At 45.4% G+C, this 23569-nt stretch overlaps 1 protein-coding gene across 6 annotated transcripts in view; it reads right to left on the bottom strand.

Moving 5' to 3' along the window:
• The window catches only part of OGDH (oxoglutarate dehydrogenase), a 97972-nt gene that overhangs the window by 41995 nt on the left and 32408 nt on the right, over positions 1 to 23569 (bottom strand). For 3 of the 6 annotated variants that reach the window (XR_001941144.1, XM_018554707.1, XM_018554706.1), the window contains exons 3-4: positions 14975 to 15163; positions 10334 to 10436 (exon numbers count right to left, since the gene is read on the bottom strand). Coding sequence is in view for 5 of the 6 variants with exons in the window: in XM_018554707.1 (XP_018410209.1) it covers positions 10334 to 10436; positions 14975 to 15163 (292 nt within the window). In the remaining variant the exon portion in view is untranslated. Of the gene's footprint in view, positions 1 to 1731; positions 1777 to 10333; positions 10437 to 10713; positions 10808 to 14974; positions 15164 to 23569 lie in introns of all 6 variants that reach the window. The other 3 variants (XM_018554709.1, XM_018554710.1, XM_018554708.1) reach the window with 2 other exon arrangements.

Here is a 23569-nt window from a genome sequence, read left to right as displayed (position 1 = left end):
CACATATCCGAGTGACAAATTGCCTGTGTTTGGTACATTCATCCCAAGAACCTGGCCCCAAAGGCGCACTATGGCCAGCCATCAATAGACAAGTATACTGAGTGTATGTGTGTACACAGAGCCTTATGTGGTGAAACGATTACATAACCAAAGCTCAATCATCCCAAGTTTGCTCATGTGGCTTCTTCCTCATATACACTGTATACACTCTGCCCACACAACACAGGCTGATCCTCTGTTACAGGACGGCAGTCGTCTTCTTTCATTTAGAAACGCTTGTTACTCTACAACTCCAAAGAATTCCAATATGGCCGATCAAGAGACCTTGCCTCCATCCAAACCATTCATTTCAACAAAAATCTTCCCATAAAATTATAACGTGCATGTAACACATTTTATGTATGTTATTCACCTGTAAAATCCTCCCTTGATATCCAAAATCCATGAGGATGCTGTTGGGTGCCGCCATCTTGGATGTGATGTCAGCAGCCGCGGCAGACTCTGTGTGGTCACTCTAATGACACTCTATACTTTCCTTTCACTCCCCCCCTGCCACCTACAGAAAACGTTATAAAGGAAGAGGAAGGGAGGGAGCAGCTAGGCCAGCACAGACAGTTATTAGACCCTCCTAGAAGAGGGCTATGACATTTGAGGAGGGTGGGGACTATGCTAGGGAATGGACACTTTCTGGAGTGTTATTTCCCTAGAAAGTTCACTGGCACACTGCAAGTCAATGATAAATCATTTAGGGTGCATTCACACCAAAATCAGAAGGAAATCGCAAGTCAACGGAGGGTCTGTTGACTTCCAATTTCCCCCTCCGATCCATTTTTCAACGGATGTTAATGCAATGGCACTGAAAAATGAATGGGTGTGAATGGGGCTAGTTGCATTACGTTATGCTGAAAAAAGGAAGGGAGGAGAGGTGTGAAGTAGCCCCGTTCACACATTCATTTTTTGGTGCCCTTCTGTTACAAAATACATCACACGGCCCATTGCCCTTATGGAAAGGAAAAACACTGCAATTAGGCACTTAAAGTACTCAATTTTTGTGACCGTTAACCCGCAATTGATTTAAGTTGGCGACAGGCTCTCAGATTCCCAATGCATCCATTATAAATAATTTTATATATACATGACTGTTGAAAGCATTCCTTAGCTAGGGGTAGGCAACCTCGGCACTCCAGCTGTTGCGGACCTACAAGTCCCATGAGGCACCACAAGACTCTGACAGCCACAGGCATGACTCCCAGAGGCATAGGCATGATGGGATGTGCAGTTATAGCACAGCTGGATTGCCAAGGTTTGCCTACCCCTGGCTTAGATCATTCCATATACAGTGTGTATATATATATATATATATATATTATATACACACATACACTTATGAGGAAAGTCATCATTTTCTTTGGTACCTGAAGACATCGTGAACCTGTAAGCATGCACACCTTGATTACTGTATCACCGTTCACTCATACTCTAGTTGAGAGGTACATTTTGTAGAGTAGACCAATTTAATGGCTTTTATTACATGGGTGACAAGTACAATTTGAGAAGGCAGCACGTCTAGCACCGGCCAATTACCAGTATAGTCCCACAATATGCAGGCAGCAGATTTTATGATTTAGACACAGAACACTTAGACCCATTCTACCTGAGGGGATCCTACAACATAGACATGTGGATAGGGTGGAAGGGGAAGGCAGGGAGGGCAGTTAAAAAAGGACATACCTCCCACAGTGAGCACTCCAAGCCGATCCAGGAATGATGACAGGTCTGTGTAGGGTAGGAGTAGGGGAGGCAGCACAATGGGGTTGAGGTTAAAAAAGGAAGAAGGGCGCAGCATAGGGAAAACAGAGAGGAATCTTTAAATATTAAATCTGAACAGCAAACACAGGGGGTAATTCAAGCTGCAAACCATGTCTGCAACATCATCTGGAGGGAAGTGAAAGCACTCAAGCACACAATAGCTTCTTGCAAGCAGCCACGAGGATCCCTCCTGCAATATGCACACTGCTTGAAATCATCTCTGAAACGCATAGCTCTGCAGTACGCTATGCGTTCGGCCTTTTGGCGTGGAACATTCGTACCTTACACGCTCTTTGAAAATCAAAAGAAATGAACACTCTCACACATCACACATATAGATATAGAGGTGGAACACATGACAATCGGACACAAGCAGGCTATAAGAAAAGACTTGCACACTACAATGCCCAGAGTAACGTGGTCAACTCTTCCAAGTTTATATGATGATTTTTAGGGGCCATGTCACATAAGCGACCCTGTTGGCACCAGCTATAGGATTGCTAGAAAGTGCTCAACTGCTCCTCTGCTGGATGAAATGCTGCAGGATTTGGTATGCAATCAAGAGAGCAGGGACAGAGCATCACTTCCCCAGTCTAGCCAGAGACAGAGTATGCCCCCCCCCCACCCCCCCAATAAAAGGAGCAGGGACAGAGCATCACTTCCCCAGTCTAGCCAGCGAGGGAGCAGAGACAGAGTATGCCCCCCCCTAAAAAAGGAGCAGGGACAGAGCGTGACCTCCTCAGTCTAGCCAATGATGGAGCAGGGACAGAGTGTCACCTCCCTCCCTACCCCTCGGTCTAGCCAATAAAGGAGCAGGGAGCAGAGCGTCACTTCCCTGCCCCCCCAGTTTAGCCAATGAAGGGGGAGCAGGGACAGTGTCAAAACCCTCCCACCCCCAGGTCTAGCCAACAAGAGAGCACGGACAGAGCACTGCCTCCCGATCTAGCCAACAAAGGAGAAAGGACAGAGTATCACCCCCCAGGTCTGGCCAACGAGGGATTCGGTACAGAGCATCGCCGCGTCGGGAGTAGAACTATAGGCACAGATGAGCACCCCAGCAGATTGGGCTGGAGTGAATGGGCCCTTAGCCATCCTGATGAGGGTCGCTAGTTTGACATGGCCCCAATGTGCACTTTTAGGGTCTCTGTACACCTCCGTGTATTTTATAATACGTTCCATTTTTACATTGTGCTTTTAAAGAAAATCCCGATTGCTGCCATTCCTAATAAAGTTACTTTTCCATTGTGAATGAATGGTACTACATGTAAACACATACAACACATGTTACATACTACTATATACTATATTTATATACAGTTGCGCACTTGATGGAAAGTAAAGACAGCATGGAAAACACATCAGAAACACATGAAACAGGCAATACCAAAATTAAATGTACTAAAACAAGCCCGGTGTCCACATCTGGAAGATTTCTCCTCACTTCCTGTTCTAGTGGCTGGTGCCAAAAGTGAGATCAAACCTCACAGACAGAGAGACTTTTCCTTCAGCCATCTCGTTCTGCTATCTATGTAGAAGCTTTTGAAGTATCTACAGTGTCCAATAATGAATGCTGAAATGTTTATAATGGTTACTAGAGTGTCTCCAGTCTTCCACAGAGGCAAAGACAGAATTTTGTGCAAAACTTCCTGAAATGAGCATAGGAGACCCAGACAAGTAATAGATATGGTTTACAGTGCGGGTTCATTGGAGATAAACCTAATGATATCAAGTGTGCAAGTGAGGTTTCTTACAATTTGCAACGTGAAAGAGCTTTTCCAGCCAAAAGATAATTTTATGCCAACTCGAGCCTGCCTGCCAGCCAGACTTCTAACTTAAAGCCAAACTATGGGCAATGTAAAATATTCCCCTAGCAATTCTGACTGCAATAATGACCCCCTCCGTGGTGCTTCCCCCTGCAATAATTGCTTCTCTCCACTAGATGTCCTCAGTCATCCGGGTTGAATGACACCCAGCGTAAATTCAGTAAACTAGCCATTTTCAACCATTGCAAATCAACCAAACTGAATATTCTTATTGAAGCTGTGTATCTTCAGCTTCATTATGAGGTGAGTGATTTACACTCATCCTCATAGTTAGAGCCGACGTGTGTCATTGAAACTGTCACAGGTCGACTCTATTGACATACCGTCGCTCGCTTCCCGATCGACTCCCTGCAGTGACTGTCAGTCACGGCTCCCTGCAGGGAGTTCCCCCCCGATCCCCCAGCGCTGAATGGAGGAACAGTCGGCGGAGGGGGCGGGCACAGCTGGCTCTGCCTCTAAATAGGCGGAGCCAGCTGGGTGAATCTCAACAGTATTGTCAGGATCTGTCCCAGTTGCAGCGCCCTCAGTATATTGCAGGGAATAGCCCGCTATATACTGAGCTTTGGGTCACAGGAGGAGGTTATTATATGTCCTCCCGTGACCCTAAAGAGAACTATGGAATAAAAAGGTCACCCCATAGTTCTCTTATGTTCACTCTCTTGCCATTTTAGTTTCATACACAGAGGCTGAAGTCGTTTGGAGCAGAAAGTTGTGCAATAAACCCAGTATGCTGCAATCTTAAAATGGTCTGGCAAAGGTAGTTGCTGTAACTCATAAAATTAGTCATCTGCCAACAATGTACCTCTTATTGGCCACCTGTAGAACTGTATAATAAAGAGCTGCCTGAAAGGATGACATGGATTGAACCCACTGTGCTCGGGTGCATCCTGGGGCCGACAGGGGGAACCACTGAGTGCAGGGGGGAAACCAGCAATCCCATACATACAAAGAGCTTGATTTATAAACAATTTGTAAGGCTGTTTGCCCAGCAAATATCCGCAAACATTCAGCTTGTGCGGATATATGCCAAAATGAACGTTCTTTAGGTTTTTTTCCTTTACAAATGTAATTAAAAGGAGAACTATGGGGTTCTATCTTTTTTTATTAATGCATTCCATAGGCTAAATAAGTAAATAATGTAATTTACTCTAATTAGCCAAAATGCACAGTAAGGCTGTAAAACCTTATTTAAGGTGGTGGGCGGGGCTAAGTGATCGTGGATCGCTGATGACAGAGGGGAAGGAGCTCTCTCTCTCTCTCTCTTCAGCATTTACTACAAATGGGAAAGTCCATATATGGTAAATTATGTCACTGGAGATCCCTGTGGATCCTCAAATCATCTCTGAAAACGTTTAAAAACCCCCCCAAAAAAACCCTTTTGAAACAGGTTTAAACTTACCTGTGTCTTCGCCGCGCGCTCCCGTCCGAACATCTGAAGAGTCTCGGGCGTCCGCATAGGATCTTGGGGCGGGTGCATGTGCAGTTCAGATGTTCGGCCGGGAGACGAGGAAAGACACAAGGTAAGTCTATGGAGCAGCGTGCACCTGCACAGACTCCGTGGGGCGTCAGAGGAGGACAGAGGAGTCAGCGCTGGACCGGAGACCCGCACCAGTCCCATCCAATGAATGAAAACAGAAGAATGGCGGTTCAGAGTGCACTGACCTTTAAAATATTTTTTTACCTTTCCAGAAGTTCTGAGTGCAAAACAGCCCAAAACATTTACGTATATACAGCAATATTTTTTTTTATTTTTATTTTATAAAGTTCACCCAGAACAGTTTAGGGCCTGTCCACACGTGCGTTGCTGTGACATGTTTTACCATTAATTCCTGCAATTCCACAACAGCACTTGTACAGTGAAACAATAACCGTATACCAGAGTGCGCTGGTTGAGAGGTAATATTACCCATATACACAATATATGAAAGGAATGTTCAGTAAGGGAAGACATTTTTCAGGCATGCTGGCATCTCATTCTGGTTCCTCGACCCTCTGTTATATCATTTTCAGATGCACAAAGAACATTCAGTTACCAATACAATGTTTAGCAAACAAGTCACCTAGGGAGCTCAAATTATAAGAGCCCATCTGGGGTCCTGATTACAGCAAGACCGTTCCTTGACTGGTCATTGGGGTTGATATATAAAAGAACTGCGAGGCTACATTTACATGGGTGGTCTGGGGCAGATACTTGGCGGAGATCAGAGGTAGCTAAACGTTGCTGCGCTCTTTACTATGGCCTCATACAAATATGGCCGATTAGCTGCAGCCAGACAATAAATACTATGCTTGATGCACTCCTTACCGAAAAGTCCCTTGTAGTGGGGGGGACACACACCATGTGTGGTCCCGAATGCGCTTGTTCTATGTGACACAGTACTTCAATAAATGAAGATTTTGCTATCCTAAAAGGACTGGTGTGCTGGTGACATTTCTACAATTAGCTGCAGCCAGAATCTCTGCACCAGGACACATGCCGCCTTCGTCCAGGGTCAGAGGCTCTATGCACATGTAATCATTGGTGGTTACATGCAAACAGAGACGCCACTGGCGATTGATTTGTACAGAAGACAAATCTGACAGCTCTGTTCCCACACAGCCGTAGCTCTGGCAGCAATAATCCAAACAATTCTATCTGGCCACCCATGTGAATGTAGCCTGATATTTATGAACACCTCCCCCCTTCATAGAAAAAAAATGGTTGCCATCTTGTTGGGTTTTGCTCTGTATTCCCCCACCAGAACAATGCTTCTGGAATATACAAGAACACGGGCTGTTGTCTCAGTTCCTACTAGAGCTGCAGCTAACGATTATTTTAAAAATCGATTAGTTAGCCGATTATTCAGTTCAATTAATCGGATAAAAAATAAAATACATTTTAAAAGATGGCTCCAGTGATGGACTACTAGTTTGTGTTGAGATTGCAGTCCATCAGAGGAGCGAGCTTGGGAGCGGTGGAAGTAGAAAAGAAAAAAAAAAAATTAATGCATGCAGAATGGCATTGGCTAAAGAGGACTACAAAACCCAGCAATAGTACATTATACAGTGCAAGGCAGAATACCACCAGCGATAATGTACTATTGCTGGGATTTGTAGTCCTCTGTAGCTGGTAGTATTCTGCATTGCGCTGTATAATGTAGTATTCCTAGGTGTTGTAGTCCTGTATAGTGAGTGGTATTCGGCATTGCACCACTGTATAATCTACTATTGCTGGGATTTGTAGTCCTCTGTAGCTGGTAGTATTCTGCATTGCGCTGTATAATGTAGTATTCCTAGGTGTTGTAGTCCTGTATAGTGAGTGGTATTCGGCATTGCACCACTGTATAATGTACTATTGCTGGGATTTGTTGTACTCCTCTATAGCTGGTGGTATTCTGCATTGCGCTGTATAATTTATTATTCCTTGATTTGTAGTCCTCTATACAGCGCAATGCAGAATACCACAAGCAATATAGGAATACAACAAATCCCAGCAATACATTATACATACAGTGTATAGTGTATTGCAGGGATTTGTATTCCTATGTATAATATACAGCACAGTGTACCATCAGCTATAGAGGAATACAAATCCCAGCAATACATTATAGAGCACCATGTGGGGGAAAGTGCAGGCTTACCTGAGCAGTCTTCCAGCAACTTGCTTCTGAGATCGGGCCTGTCTATCGGCGGCTGTCATCTGCCCACACCTGCTCCTCCATACTTCTTCTCCCCGCGTCCCTGTGCCGATCGTGGATTTGGGCGGGCTGTGAGCGTGAGGCGGGGAGGAGGTGTGGAGCGTGAATGCGGGCGAATCTGGCAGCGGCGAGCGTGAGGTGGGGAGGAGGTGTGGCACGCAGCGTGTGTGGAGCTGTGAACAGGGCCAACCAATCGGAAACCGATTAATCGATGATTGAAAAAGTTGACAACTTTTTCAATCATCGATTATAACTTTTTCAATCATCGATTATAATCGATTAGTTGTTGCAGCCATAGTTCCTACCTTGCTATCCAGAGCTTTTCACTCATCCAAAGATATCAGACACCCATAATGGGTTGCCTGCAATTTGCAAATATTTGTTTGCCAACCCTTTGCTCTGGACAATGGCAAGATACAACTACCAGAAGAAAATGATCAAAAGGGTTGAAAACTGAATAGAAGCATGGTGCTACAGATCACTGCAGTCCATGTCGACATGGCCAGTTGCAGGATATGAACATACATATCATGCAATGAACAGAGAAGTGGCTTCTGGTGTTTTCAAAGCATCTAACTTCCATTCCACCCTTTCAAATTAGTCCAAAGTGAACGCTACAGATAAGTGCCGTCCAACTCAGTCCTAAAGGGCCATGCTCCTGACACAATTTGTTACAGAATAATGAATTAGGTTAGATTTACTATACAAAGCAAGATGTCTAAACATTGCTGAAGGTGGCCCTCCAGAACTGGAGTCAGGAAGCCTGGCAACAGACTGGGCAACGTACAGGTTACCTGGTCAAGAAGAATCAAGCCGGCAATTTATTTTACATGATTTTTCTGGCAGATTAGATCAGATCTATATGGAGGTCTGCAACTACAACTTGAAATCTGGGATTTCTAGATTTCTACCGGTACAAAATCAAAAGTAAACCTTGATTGTGCGCTTACCGAATCCTGCAAACTTCAGAAAGTAAAATCACAGATTATTCACATTTTAGACAGATCAATACAAAACACATTGGTCCTCATGCCCACACATGCTCCACTCCCAAAGCAGACAAGTCAAGCGCCCGTTCTGTTTCCAGCACACACCCTCAACATGCCCATCATTTGCAGGTTAGTGTTGGTTACTCGGTGCACTAGTCTAAGTTAGCAGTTTTGGCGTGAGAGCAGCATGAGCTTTGCAGTCTAATAACCGCTACCGTCCAATCTACACCCAGAGCCCAACTAACAGCTTTTTGTTTTTTACAAGGACAGGAAATATACTGAAAGAATGAACGCCAGAAGCCCACTCTTCCTGATAAGCTTGTATGCAGGCCAGCAAATTATTCATCGGTCTTGTTTAGTTACATCTGTACAGACTCCTGAAGTATGGCTGCGTCAAATGTTCACATTCGTGGTTAACGGGAAGGTTTGCTGTATATATCCACACGTGTACATGTCGATTTCCATGTGGCAATACACTATATTGCCAAAAGTATTGGGACGCCGGCCTTTACACCCACATGAATTTTGATGGCATCCCAGTCTTAGTCCGTAGGGTTCAGTATTGAGTTGGTCCACCATTTGCCGCTATAACAGCTTCAGCTCTTCTGGGAAGGCGTCCACAAGGTTTAGGAGTGTGTCTATGGGAATGTTGGGCCATTTGTGAGGTCGGGCACGGATGTTGGACGAGAAGGCCGGGCTCGCAGTCTCCACTCTAATTCATCCCAAAGGTGTTCTATCGGGTTGAGGTCAGGACTCTGGGCAGGCCAGTCAAGTTCATCCACCCCAAACTCCCCCATCCATGTCTTTATGGACCTCGCTATGTGCACTGGTGCGCAGTCATGTTGGAACAGGAAGGGGACATCCCCAAACTGTTCCCACAAAGTCGGGAGCATGAAATTGTCCAAAATGTCTTGGTATGCTGATGCCTTAAGAGTTCCCTTCACTGGAACTAAGGGGCCAAGCCCAACACCCGAAAAACAACCCCACACCATAATCCCCCCTCCACCAAACTTTACACTTGGCACAATGCAGTCAGGCAAGTACCGTTCTCCTGGCAACCGTCAAACCCAGACACGTCCATCGGATTGCCAGACAGAGAAGCGTGATTGGTCACTCCAGAGAACACGTCTCCACTTCTCTAGAGTCCAGTGGCGGCGTGCTTTACACCACTGCATCCCACGCTTTGCATTGCACTTGGTGATGTAAGGCTTGGATGCAGCTGCTCGGCCATGGAAACCCATTCCATGAAGCTCTCTACACACTGTTGTTGTGCCAATCTGAAGGCCACACAAAGTTTGGAGGTCTGTAGCTATTGACACTACAGACAGTTGGCGACTTCTGCGCACTGTGCGCTTCAGCATGCGCTGACCCCGCTCTGTCATTTTACATGGCCTACCACTTCGTGGCTGAGTTGCTGTTGTTCCCAGTTGCTTCCACTTTGTTAGAATAACAGTAACAGGTGACCGCGGAATATTTAGTAGCAAGGAAATCTCACCGAACACCTGAATCCAATGATTTGGAGGGGTGTCCCAATACTTTTGGCAATATAGTGTATTTCCAATATCAGCACAGGAGAACTTCAACAGCTTGTCCAGGCGTAAGTGAAAATAACAGGCAATTAAGAGTATGCACAAGGCATATTATTTTGATATTGTGTCTAGCATTGTTAAGATTGGCCTGCACCCTGTCCAAGCACATGCGATCTGTTTGCAAATGATTTGCCTGGATCTACTTCTGTAGGAAGCGTTCACTTATAAAAATAAAACAAGGGTACGAGTGCCTGCTAGTACTAGTCACAGCGACCGACCATCCAACTTTTCTGTTGATTTAGTGCATGCTTCTCTCATCACTACATGGACCTTTAGGAGAACACTGGCCACTAGATCTGTATATTTTCTGGCCTGGAGGAAGCCAGCTGTTAGTTGTGAACTCTTCACCTACATTCTGTTGAGCGGAGGGGTAGACATACATGGTAGGGGGGTGAGAGGGAAGCGCAAAAGCAGTGACCATTTCTAGCAGAGCTGTTGGCCCTCACCGAGTTTGTCTGAGGATGTGATAATATCAGCTGGCACACAGGAGTCCAGATCTGCATCCAGAATGCCAAGTGGGTCAAGCTGGGCAACATGGTGCCCACGGATCTATATAGAGGAGAGGTGCCAGAGGAGGGTCGTGGAAGGGGAGAAGAGAGAAAGGCAGAACAAGGACAAGTAACAATAAGAGGGCAGGTAGGTCGGGAAGGGAAATGGAGGAAAAGAAAGGAGATGATGAAAAGAACCAGAGGGTAGAAGGAATAGAGGCGGCACCACGTAAAATAAACACAGAAACAACAAAAAAGGAGAAAGAAAAAAAAAAGAAGAGGAAAAGCAGAGAAGAAGAAAAAAAAAAAAGTTACAAATTTAGTACAGGTATCCTCACCGACATTCGGAGGACCGACAATTACTGGAGCGTCATCAAAATTAACAGAGCTAATTCCGAGGGGGTCAAGTTTTGCAACGTGGTGACCCCTTACCTGGAAGCAATGACACAAATTGGTTAATGACACCTCCCCTCCCCCCAGCAAACAAAACTGGGGAAGTGAAGAAAGACGGGCGTTTCCCATAGCATCCAATCCGACGCCATCTTTTATTTCCCAATCTTCAACAGAAAACCGATGGCTGGAACCAGATTGGACCTTAAGGGCTTCACCGCCTTCCTTGTTCATTCCAGTTTTATTACATGAGGCCCAATGCTTGCACTGTTTGTTAATGGAATGTGACTACTTATATAATATATATTTATGAACCGTGCTGTGACTGAGGGTGTAATCTCGAAGCACAGCTTTAAGTCCTGATAATTCGGAACATTTCTTTAAACATGGAAACAATGATTCACTGAGCAGAGTCGTCATCATTTTCCTTCTGCAGACAATTAAGCCATTAACAGTACTGTACTTACGTGTCTATAAATGATTTAGAGGGTCAGTTCAGCCATTTTATATATTCAGTTTTTGGTAGATGCCTGCAGATTGAAACACTTAAAGTGGACCCGACATGAGATATATTTTTTTTAGTGCATGCATGTTATAGCAACTGCCGGCTGCTATATTGCAATGCTGACTGTCGGCTTTCTAGTAGAAAGTGATTCGGGTGCCCATAAAGCTGCCCAATTGATTCCATGTTTGCAGTAACGGGCCCACCTCCCCTGTCATCCCACTTGTGATAGCAATTAGAGGTGCACCGAAATGGAACTTTTAAAACCGAAACGAAACCAAAATAAAAAATAAAAAAAATTGTCAGGCCAAAACCGAAAGTTTTTTATTTTAATGTTTTCAAATGTTTTAAATATTTGATTTTATTTTCTTTATTAACTTTTGAATTTTTTTGATATTTATTAATTCATTTTTTATGAAATATTTTAAATGTTTTACTTTACTTTTAGGGGCTTTGGGGAAATATTAGGGGTCTAAACAGACCCCTGATATTTCCCTTTCAAAATAGAAAAAGAGATTGAGGACACAAAGTCCTCAATCTCTTTTTCTGTATCCCCTGTTATCAATGAACAGGAATCCTCTATGAGTGTTCCTGATCATTCATAACATGAGGACATTGTATGTTTGCTATAACTACAACTATGAATGAACAGGGGGTGATGCAGATCACTTCCCATTCATTCATAATTGAGGATATAGTACACATACCATGTCCTCAATTATCTATAAAACACTCAGTGATCACTGATCGCTGAATGTTTGTACCTTGCTCAGGAGGCTGAGCGAGCAGTGCAGGAGGAGAGCTCCGCCTCCTGTTACAGCGCGGCCTGTCTCCGCCCACACATCGCTCAGCCGGACTGTGATAGGAGGCTGAGCGGTGTGGGAGGAGAGACGCCGGCAGCTCACAGCGCTCTCCTCCCGCAGCGCTCGGCCATCACAGTTTGTCTCCTCCCCGCTGGGACACAGAGCTGCGCCCAGCGGGGAGTAAAGAAAGCACGGATGCGCCGATGCATCGGCAGGAAAATGGCACTTTCGGCATTATGCCAAAAGTGCAATTTTCGGCCGATATATCGGTGCATCTATAAAAGCAATAAAGATAGGTGACAACTTAATGTTAAAGGTGAACTATGAGGTAAGTGATTTACACTCATCCTCATGGTTAGAGCCGATCTGTGACATTGAAACTGTAACAGGTCGGCTCTATAGGTCGGGAAGTGAGCGAACACATACCACTGATCCGCTGACTTCTCCATCCTTGCTGCAGCATCTCACCTTGTGAATTGCTACAAAGTTACAATGTACAGTCTGATCAGTGGAGGAGAGGAGACTGAGGAAATGCTTCCTCCTGCCCGCAAATGACATAATTTCAACCGAGGCAAAGTCACTGACTGCAGTGCAAGGATGGCTTTTTACTAGGGATGCACCAATACCGGTATTTCGGTATCGGGTACGGGTACTGATATTTATATTTCAGTATTCGCCAATACAAAGTACCGATACTGGTACTTCCGGTGGCATGGAGCTGGCTTCCCGGGAAATCAGGAAGCCGGGAGGCGCTTTATTACCCGCTTCCTGAGTGGCTGGGAGGCCGGCTCCATGCTGATTGGCCAGGAAGACAGCTTCCTGGCCAATCAGCATGGAGCCGGCTTCCCGGCCAATCAGGAAGCCGGGCCACGAGTCATTACCTACAGCCTGGCTTCTGATTGGCCCAAATACTCGGTATCGGTAATGGTGCATGCCTACATTTCACTGCTAAAATGTACAGCTTTTATGAAAATGTATAATGCGGACTTATATTGTGACATGTCAGGAAGGATTTGACTGAATGCTCCCTCTTAACTACCTCTTTTGGCTCTTAGGGAAATCAGTGGCAAATCCATGTGTTTGACTTCCCAAGTCAGTAACTAGTTACATAGGTATTTGTTTTCATTTCTTTCCCTAGCAATGTACCTGCATTTATGAATTATTTTGGGATATTTGTAACCCTTTTACACTCTAGATAATACATTTATATGAGAAAACAGGGTGCTGATGTGCGATTCATCGTGCCAACATCAACCAAAAACTGAATCAGGATTGGAAAAAGTACCCTTTCAAAGAAAAGCTGTCATTTTAAAAACACAGCAGTTCTATTATTATATCCAGGGCAAGCAATGTTTTAAAGTGACACTAAACTCAGGAGTTAAATCTTAACAATACATTAAAGCACCTTAACTATTAACAAAAATGTATCTTATTTGTGTATCACTCGGCTGTAGATCCTCAAATCATCTCTGAATTGGTGCTGACACTGTCCTTCCTTCTGGAGGGGGGCTACTTTTGTTCCCCATGTTCTCTGTGTGTGGTGTAAAGTAGTCACCGCTCCAAGCTCACTCCCGTGATGGACTACAATCTCATGTTTAGTTTACTAATTTGTATTGAGATTGTAGTCCATCACAGGAGCGAGCTTGGAGCAGTGACTACTTAACAACACACACAGAGAACATGGGGAACACCAGTAGCTACCCTCCAGAAGGGGGGTTTTTAGGGTTTACCTCCTGAGTTTAGTGTCACTTTAAATGCAACCGTGTAACCTTTTCTTTCCTCACACTTCGAGGCGCCCAGGCCATCGTAAACATTGTGCTGCTGACTGGAAGCTTGTTAGGTTGAGAACAAGGAAGGCATCTGCTTCACATACATGTTTGGGTCAATGACTGGAGCAATTCATGGTCCATGGTGCAATTCACTCCTCATGTAATCAGCGAAGATCACAAACTGCTGGAAGCCTGCAGTCCCTGCATAAGCTTAACCAAAGCCCTGCTCATCCCTCATTACATCAGAATACACATGTAGAGGTATCCCTGATGCCTTCTTTGTTCTCATTTCCAGAGATATGCTCTCTGCTCTGAAGCTATCCCAGGCGTGGACAAATTTTGGAGTTCAGGAGACAGCCAGATTTTAGGAGCCAGCTCCATTGTCAAAAACTAGAGAAAATCTCAAAAGTTAGGTGTCAAGTCTAATTTTTAAGGAGCATTGGCGACCTGACTCCTGGCATTTGTTCAGCCCCGAGCTTAACTAAAGGAGCAGCACAAAATGTAAAATTTGTGGCTCCTTACTTTATTTTCCTCTCATGCCTGACCACATACGTAAAACAAATACAATGAGAAATGGGGCAGGGGCTGTGGTGGGGAGTGACAAGACTTGGTCACTGCCGAGGGACCTTTTGAGGAATAGTTTGGCGGTGACCCATGAACTAAAGCTGGCCACACACTATACAAATTTCATCCAGTTGTTGATGAACCGGCTGAAATTCGCACAGTGGTTGCTGCTGTCGGCACCCTTTTTGGCCAGCACCCCTCGATCAGACATTCGAAGGAGCCAGTCAGAAAATCTTTGATTGAACAGAGCTGGCAGCCAACAAGCTGCCGGCTCTGTTCCCATATTCTGACAGCGGCTGGCAGCTGCCATCAGGATACAATGCAAACATCGGGAGATTCCTCGATCCACACTCGTAAGCATTGATAGAAGAATCTGTAGTACCGATATTTTCTTTGTTCAGCCGCGGGTTGAACAAAGAAAATATGACAGTGTATGGCCAGCTTCAGTCACATTTACATTTCAGCTTCACCCCGCTCTCTGGAGGTCTCCCTTAATGAAAATTCTAAGCTACCTAATATAAAGGATTACAGATGTGAAATGCTAGACCCTGAGAAGGATCTGGAGACGTACCTGGTAAGCACGGATGAGGGACTGCACAGCCAGATGATCTTCCACTAGCTTATCGATATTTGGCTGACCCTTAACTAATGACTGTGCCTGGGTCAGTGCAGACAGGGTGGTACCAAGTGGCGGGGGGCTCTGGTAAGCGGTTCCAGGTGCAGCACCGGCATTGGCGTTTCGGAAGAAGATGTCCCAAGACTGCAAAACAGCAACACACAAGTGTAAGCCAGCACTGCTAACAGATAGGTTGGTGCACATTACAACATGGTCATCTAATCCTTCAGGAGAACGAGAACATTATTATAAAACCAGCAGAGAAAGGCGATGCCACCAGTCATAATGATAACCTGCCACGGGCAGACAGACATCTGTCAAACATGCAAAGTTACAAAATGATAAATCATGGTTATGGCTGGGGATGCACTGATACCAGATTTTTTTTTGCATGCTGCCTGGCATGGGAAGCCGGCCCCATGCTCCCTCGTCACCAGGTGACGACGGGGCATGAAGCCGGCTTTCTGGCCAATCTGGAAGTACGAGTACTCGCCCAAATACTCGGTATATGTGCATCCCTAGTACTAGTATCGGTACATCCCTAGTTAGAGCAAACCTTAATTCAATGCTTAAAATATATTCAATTTAAAAATGGTTTTGGATGGGGGGGGGGGGGGAACCATTGTCAGTTTTTATTTGCCAGTCTCACAGAAAGATTTCCCTTCACTTCCTGTCCTGTAGTCTCAACAGGACGTGAGGATATCTTTCCAATAAGAGGTAATTCCCCTCTTGGACATGGGAACAAGTGTCCCCATTGAAAGATTTCACCTCTATTCCCGCTTCTCAAAATGTTGGAATTACCCTTACTTGTCTTCCCATTGGTGATCAGGACATCCAGAGAGAGTAAAGATCCTTAATGGGGGGACACAGACAGCAACAAAAACCTGACACAGACCCCTGATCACTATCCAAAGTTTTGACTTAAATTACAGTAGTTAAAGCAGAACTCCGGGCAAATCAAATCTCAACCCTTGCAGTGGGGCTACCCCCCCCCCACCCCCCCTGTACAGCAAGGGTTAAGTGCTAGCTTTGTCTAGGGAGCTAAAATAAAGTTATACTTACCCACATCTCAGTCCCGGCTGGCTGCTAGACCGGCCCCTGTAGCCACTCTCCCCCTTCGCTCTGGCGGTCTAAGGTCCCATGAGTCATCACATCCAATACAGTGTATTGGATGTGAGGGCAACCAGGGACATTCTATCCCTGGATTGGAGGGGGAGTGAGCCTGCTGGGACTGGTCTAGCAGCCAGCAGGGTCTGAGATTCTGGGTAAAAATATCTTTGTTATTTTAGCTCCATAGACAAAACGAGCACTTATCGCTTGCAGTGCGAGGGTAGCCCCACTGCAAGGGTTAAGAACTCACATGCCCAGAGTTATTCTTTAAAGTGGAAGTTTAAAAAAAATAATTGACACTCGGCAGACTTTTTGGGACATGTAGTACTGTGTAAGCTTTGTTACCGGGACAATCAAGCGGCGGAAGAATCAGGATCTCAAAGGAAGACCAGGACGAACATGCAAGCGTCAGTGGGGGAGGAGTGCGGCACTGGAGGGGATTGGTTTGGCAGGTAAGTGTGCCATGCAGTGTATACTATCACATTAGGGGTAAAAGCTCTGGGGGGGGGTATTCTTTTTCCCCATACCTCCCTTTACTTTTGCATTAACAGTAGGACTGCATAACAAAGAGGATTCTGAAGGTCCTGCAGCTTCAATGTATACTTGCAAGTTAAATGTATGCAGCCTTGACCTTTGATTTTACATTAAGTGAACTTCCACATTCCATCCTTTGCCTGTTCATGAGATGTTTATACCAGTCTCTACCAGTCCCGTTTGTCACTGTTCGGGCAAGCTGCTGACTGACTGGTTCTTGCCTAAACATCATCGTCTCCCATGAGCCCCTAGCAGACGTGACTGGATACCACACCACGCTTTCTGTAAAAACGGTAAAGATCTTAACCCCGGGGTGGACAAATTATGCCCTGTCATCAGCAGAGCATCGCTGGGAAATCTCATCTGTAATCTCATGAGATCTCAGGGAAAGGCATTTTCCTCCCCTGAGATGATGTGCATGGTCACATGTCCTAGTCACATGTCCCAGAAATTAAAAAGTAAAAGGAGAGCTAGTAATCTGCCACTAGTAAACATGGCCACTTTAGAAAACTGGGGAAGAAAAGAGAAATAAGGAATGCAAAGATTATAAAGCGGACAATTATCTAGAAGTCTGTTTGTAGATTGTCATTACTAAACATTTCTAAAAGTTGTGTTTGTTGTTATTTTAGATCTGGGTAAAGGCCCGCTTTAATGTACATGTATCTTATTTGTGTGTCACTCGGCTGTAGATCCTCCAATCATCTCTGAATTGGTGCCGACACTGCTCTTCCTCATGGAGGGTGGCTACGTTTGTTCCCCATGGTCCCTGTGTGTGTTGTAAAGTAGTCACCACTCCAAGCTTGCTCCTTTGATGGACTACAATCCCAATATGAATTAGTAAACTAAACGTGAGATTGTAGTCCATCCTGGGAGCAAGCTTGGAGCGGTGACTACTTTACAACACACACAGGGACCATGGGGAACAAACGTAGCCACCCTCCATGAGGAAGAGCAGTGTCGGCACCAATTCAGAGATGATTGGAGGATCTACAGCCGACTGATACACAAATAAGATACAGTTTTGTTAATAGTTAAGGTGCTTGAATGTATTTTTAGGATTTATCTCCTGAGTTTAGTGTCACATTAACCCAACCAAGCGAATGTAAAAGCTGTAATGGACAGGCAAGTCCACAGGAAATATCAGGTCCAGGGGTTCTTATCTGCAGCACCAACAGGATTGAAATCAGATGCCAAAACCTGAAGGTGAGTCCCCCAGCCTGGACGCTATATAAATCCTATCCAGAACTATACCCTGCGGCCCCTTGTCACAGCAGTCGGAGGGTGTTCTTGTCAAGGCACATTCAGCTACAGTAATCTTCCGTTTATAGAAGAGCGGTGTGTACAGCAAGATTTAACAAGCCATTTGCAATGCCTCCTGACAGCTCTGAGTAGTTTTGTTACAAGGCTGTAAAGCAAGCTTCAGCTCTAATTTGTGAATGTTAAACCACGGGTCGTAAAGCTAAACTCCGGGATAACCAAATATTGTCCTCATACAAGAGTCATGTGTATTCTTCTTGAATGTTGGTGTGGGTTGTGTATTTCTTCTACATCTGTGCACCGAAATGGAATTTTCAGACCGAAAACCAAAAATAAAAAATTTGTCAGGCCGAAAACCAAAACTTTTTTTTTTTTTCCTAACCTTTTTAAAACCGGTTTTGTAATACAGTGGCACCTCGGTTCAAAAAACGTAATTCGTTCCACGATTCTGGTCGCGAACCAAATCAAACTGTAATCAGACCGCGATCTCGACTAGAGGTCATGCCTGATGAAGGGACCCCGAGCGGCCCCGAAACGTTGCTTTGTGCCGAGATGTGTGTACATCAATAAAATGACCACTCGTTGCAGATTTTACTTTGGTGTGCTGGTGATATACTTTACTATTTGGATTTGAAGTGGCGCCATCCACTATCACTGCAGCACCCACTTTAAAAGGGACATACCAGTAAGCAGTGCGGTGATAACCTCTTTTGTAACTCGACTAGAGGAAGCCGCGACCACGTGTCAGAGCAGGGAAGATGGCTGCGGTTGTGTTCATCACCTGATGTGGACTTAGTGAACGGAAGCAACATTTTGACGAACTTCCAGTTCGCAAACAGAAGCGTTCGTGAACAAAGGTACCACTGTATTTTATTTGGTTTTTACTTTACTGTTGGGGGGGGGGGAGGGCTGATATTTCAGACCCCTGATATTTCTCTTTTAAAACACAGAGCTCTCAATCTCTTTTTCTGCAGCCCCTGTTATGAATGAACAGGAAGCCTCTATACTAAGTGTTCCTGCTCATTCATAAACTGAGGAGATAGTATGAATTACTATGTCCACAATCATGAATGAACAGGAAGTGATGTAGATTACTTCCTGTTCATTCATAATTGGGGACACAGTAAACATACTATATCCTCAATTATTTATAAGCACTCAGCAATCACCTGATCACTTGTAACCGTTCTCTATCCTGACTTTCCTGTCACAGGAGCCTGAGCTGGCTATGCCAGGAGGAGAGATCGGTCTCCTGCGACAGCTGTCTCCTCGGCACACTGCTCTTCATCCTGATCTACCTGTCACAGGAGGAGAGCTCGGCTTCCTGTGACACAGCCGCTGACAGAGCTCTCCTTCTCACCTCACTCGGCTTCCTGACAGTTTCTCTCCTCCCCGCTGGATGCTGCTCTGTGTCAGAGTGGAGCCAAATAACCTTCCAGCATGTCTTTGGAGTGTAGGGGGAACCTGGAGTACCCAGAGGAAACCCCTTACAAGCACAAGGAGAACATGCAAACTCCATGCAGATAGTGTCCTGGCCTAACCAAGGATGCCATTGCTGCAAGGCATAAGTGTAGCCACTGTGCTGCCCCCTTTAAATCTCTTAAACATCCATTCTATATGAAGAATTTGTAAAAGCCCAACTACAAATATGGGCTTGGAGTTAAGCTGGCCATATTGCTTGAATTTCTTACTGAAGTGGACAAAAGTCGAGCCACAGGTGGCCCTGTCGGCATACCCTCGCTCAGCAAAAGTCCAATTTTCCATCAACTTTCGTAGAAAGGGCTGGTCCAAATCATTCTCATTGGATATTTCAGTACATGTTTAGGAATCGAGGAGCAGCAGCTGCTAATTACAAGAGCCATTGGGGGCGTGGGGGGGAATCCCTCATCCTACTGAAGCGGCTGAAGTTCTAACCACGGGTGGCTCGGTCGGTCAATTTTTCTAGTGACTTCCAGAAAACAGTCGGTCCCCCTGCACTCCTTACAGCGCTTCCGGTCCAAGTGAAAATAGTGGTGCTCGCAGTGACAATCACGGATGGCGGCGTGTACAACAGTCAATGAACGATAGAAATCACCAGCACTCCGTAAATTAAATTAAAAAAAAGTCCATGGATTATGCGATATGTGTGACGTTCAGTCCAAATAAATTGACTTTTTTTAAATTTCATTTACGGGGTGCTGGTGATTTCTATCGTTCACTTTTCTAGTGACTTACATCTGTTCCCAAAATTCTCATTGGATATTGGAATATTCAGGCTTTGGTCGGGTATCCTGGAGCCGCGGCTGCTAGTTACAGTGGCCAGTGGGGGGGGGGGTGGGATTCCTCCATCCACACGGTTTAGCATGGATGGGGGGCGGTGCTGAACGAGAGAAATTCTAACCGTGTATGGCCAGCTTTACACATGACACAATGATGGCTCCTGACAAGAATATCCACGTCAATCATTCTACTACGATTTTGTCACACAGCCGGATGCAATTATGTTGCCAGGGAATTTGGATCTGGTTTGCTGACTGGGAATCTTTCAAAAAGTAGGAGGTTTGTATGGGACATGGGAATACAGTGCCGCCCTAGAACCACAGGTCTGTGCCGTTATGACTGATGCAAACTCGGTTCATGCATTGCTAGCAGGCTGGCGTAATAGAAAAGAAGTCAACGGAGTACAGCCGTGGGTAGAAGGGACCCGTTCAAATAGCGAACCTCAATGGATTTACACATAAAATGCACAACTGGGGGGAAAATAAAGTGAAATGACCTCTGCAATGCTATGAAGGACACCACCACAGGTTCCTTTTTACATAGTTCTCATACAATGACTGAGAGAAGTGAATGGGAAGATCTTTTTTTGCAGTCAGCTGTAAGCTGATCCATCGACTTGCAGGACTAACCCCTTACCTCATTGTTTTTACCAAATAGTGTCTCTTGTTTCTTGTCTTTTCAGCAAGTCAAGATCAGACTTTAACCCAAAGCAGGACTTTTGCGGGCGAGCAAGTCAGCAAAACACAATTTCCTGTTCTGTTTGGGAACATTCAGTTCTAGCATCTGAAGTTCCCTCCCCAGGACAGCAAATAGCAGCAAAACAAATGACACCATTGCTCCACCCTGGTTCCCTTTGTAGAAGATGGGCAGAGTTGTATTATTACTTTACCCCAATAGAACTTTCAGTTTCAAATTAACTAAATACGTTCCAGATGTATAAAACACTAGAGCCTTAGGACCCATTCACACCAGAGTGTTGCGTTAATCACACTTTACTGTGCTTTTAGCACACAAGGCATGCGGTACCGTGTGCCAAGTGCGTTGCCATCCATTTAAATGGCACCCCAACACACCTCCCAATGGCCATGCGTTGCAGAGCATTTAGTTCCACAATACCGTGCGTTGCAGTGAGAGAGTAGCACATGCACTACTTTTTCCCCACTGCTATGCATGGTTTTGCTGCAACGCATGGCCACCGGGAAGTGCATTAAGGTGCCATTTAAATTATTATTATACAGGATTTATATAGCGCCAACAGTTTGCGCAGCGCTTTACAATATAGGGCAGACATTACAATCACAATACAATGCAAGACAAGATGGTAAGGAGGGCCCTGCCCGAGGGCTTACAATCTAAAAATGAAAGGCAATGCAACACACCTAGTGCACAGTATCACACGCTAGGTGCGTCTTGCGATAGCATGCGCTATACATACAGTAATGTGCGATTAGAGCAACACTCTGTTTTGAATGGGCCCTTACAGTTTTCTGAGAAAGATCACAACCCAGGCAGAAAAGCATGTCTCCATCCAGCATGCTGCAGAGCAGGGCCAGTGCTCTATGTCAGGAAGCAGTGGTCTCTCTGCAGAGGTCTGACACTCCTCATCCTGAGTCAAAACCAGGGCTCACCAATCAGAGTGCATGAGCTTTGCTGATTGGAGAGCTATACAGCTTATTCAGCACAGGGTTGTGTGTGGGAACTCTGCAGAGAGACATCTACCACCTCATGCCCGCTGGGTTACAGAATAAGACATTCCACTGCAGGTCCCTAACTTTCAGCTGCTGTGTGGCCTACAGAAAGTCATATTTAATGTAATTACACTAATTGTGGATTGAAAAAGTATTTTGAGGGAAGACCCTGAGACCTACAAAGGTGGGCAGCCATACAGGCACAGAAGAACTGCAGTCTGAGACATGAATGCCGGTGTTTCTGTTGAAGCCCCACTCCAGGCAAAATATGATCCCCCCACCTAACCCCTCTACCTCATCTCAAAAGGGTTTTTTCCTTCCTTCTTATCTGGTGAAGCAAGTTATACTCACCTAAGTCCACCGTCCAGGTCCCTAGTCAGCTCTGTTTCCAGGTGCAGGAGACAGCTATCCCAGTGTTGCAGATGGTCCCTCACTGGCTGGTCACTACAGTCCCCTTGCAAAGACGTCACTGCTCTTGTGAATCCTGAGAGGACCCCACCTTTGGACAGCCAATAAGAAGTATCCATGTCATGGAGGCAGTAACATGGACCCCAGAAGAAGGACCCCACAGGAAGTAAACAGAAGAGAAGACTTGGGACTGCAATCATATGACTGTGGCTTCAGGTATGTAAAAAGGCATTTAAACGGGGTGAGAGGTAGGGGCGGGAGAGTGAGTAACTTAATGCCAGAGGTCTATATTTGGATAAAAAACAAAAAATTGCAGTGGGGCTACCCCCACACTGTAAGGGTTAACTGCTAATTTTTGTCTATGGGAATTCTTTAGAAGGCGAGTGATTTTCATCATTATTGGATGTTCTAAAACTTTATCCCAGTCCTCTAGAATGTGTTCATTGCTTTGGGACAGAAGACCCTCTTAAAAGAACTCCGGCAAGGGTTAAGTGCTCGTTTTGTCTAGGGGCCTCAAATAAAGCAGTTTTATTAAACTGATCCTTGGTCCAGCGGTGATCAGCACTCACCTCTCTCCCCTCCGCTCTGGCATCCTTACATCTAATGCAGGGCTATGGACTCTGTATTAGATGTGATGATGCCAATGGGCCACCAAACGCCAGAAGAGGTTGGGAAGAGACTTTAAGCCAGTGTACAGAGGCTGAAGGTTATCGAGCATGTCACACCCTCAAAATGGCTGCCTCGGCTTTGTGCCGGTCACAGGAACTCTGAAGATCCATAGCAAAGCGTTGTCTTTATAGAGTTACTTTGAGAACCATGGAGAGCAAACTGTTCTTTTTGACTGGAGTGAGCACAAAGGAATGCTGCTTGTTCTGCCTGGGTGTGTTCACCGCCACAAGCAAACAGAGCGGGTGTGTATGGAATCCCGGATCCACTACAGTGACTAGTGGTCCCTTCCAGTGACTACTCGTATTCAGTAAAGTTGCTCATTCACTGTCATATTCTCTTTGTTCAACTTGCCGACTGAATGAAAAGAATAGAACAGATTCCTCCATCATTGATCGAGGAATGTCCCGGTGTCCTCTGTTGGAAGCCGCCAGCCATTGCTCATTGGCTGCTGACTCTGTCCGTTCAAAGATTTTCCAACTGGCCCCTTCGATCAGCTGATTGAGGGATGCCAGCTGAAAGGGTGCCAACAGCGGCACCTACTGTACCAATTTCCGCCAGTTCCTCAAGAAGCAGCCTAAACTTGCCTAGTGTATAGCCATCATAAGACTGTAGCCACATGGCGCAG

Source organism: Nanorana parkeri, unplaced genomic scaffold (genome assembly GCF_000935625.1).
Source record: "Nanorana parkeri isolate BGI_ZX_2015 unplaced genomic scaffold, ASM93562v1 scaffold169, whole genome shotgun sequence".
Lineage (NCBI taxonomy): Eukaryota > Metazoa > Chordata > Amphibia > Anura > Dicroglossidae > Nanorana > Nanorana parkeri.
Note: the sequence above shows the minus strand (reverse complement) of the source record. Positions and strands in the feature narration are given on the sequence as shown.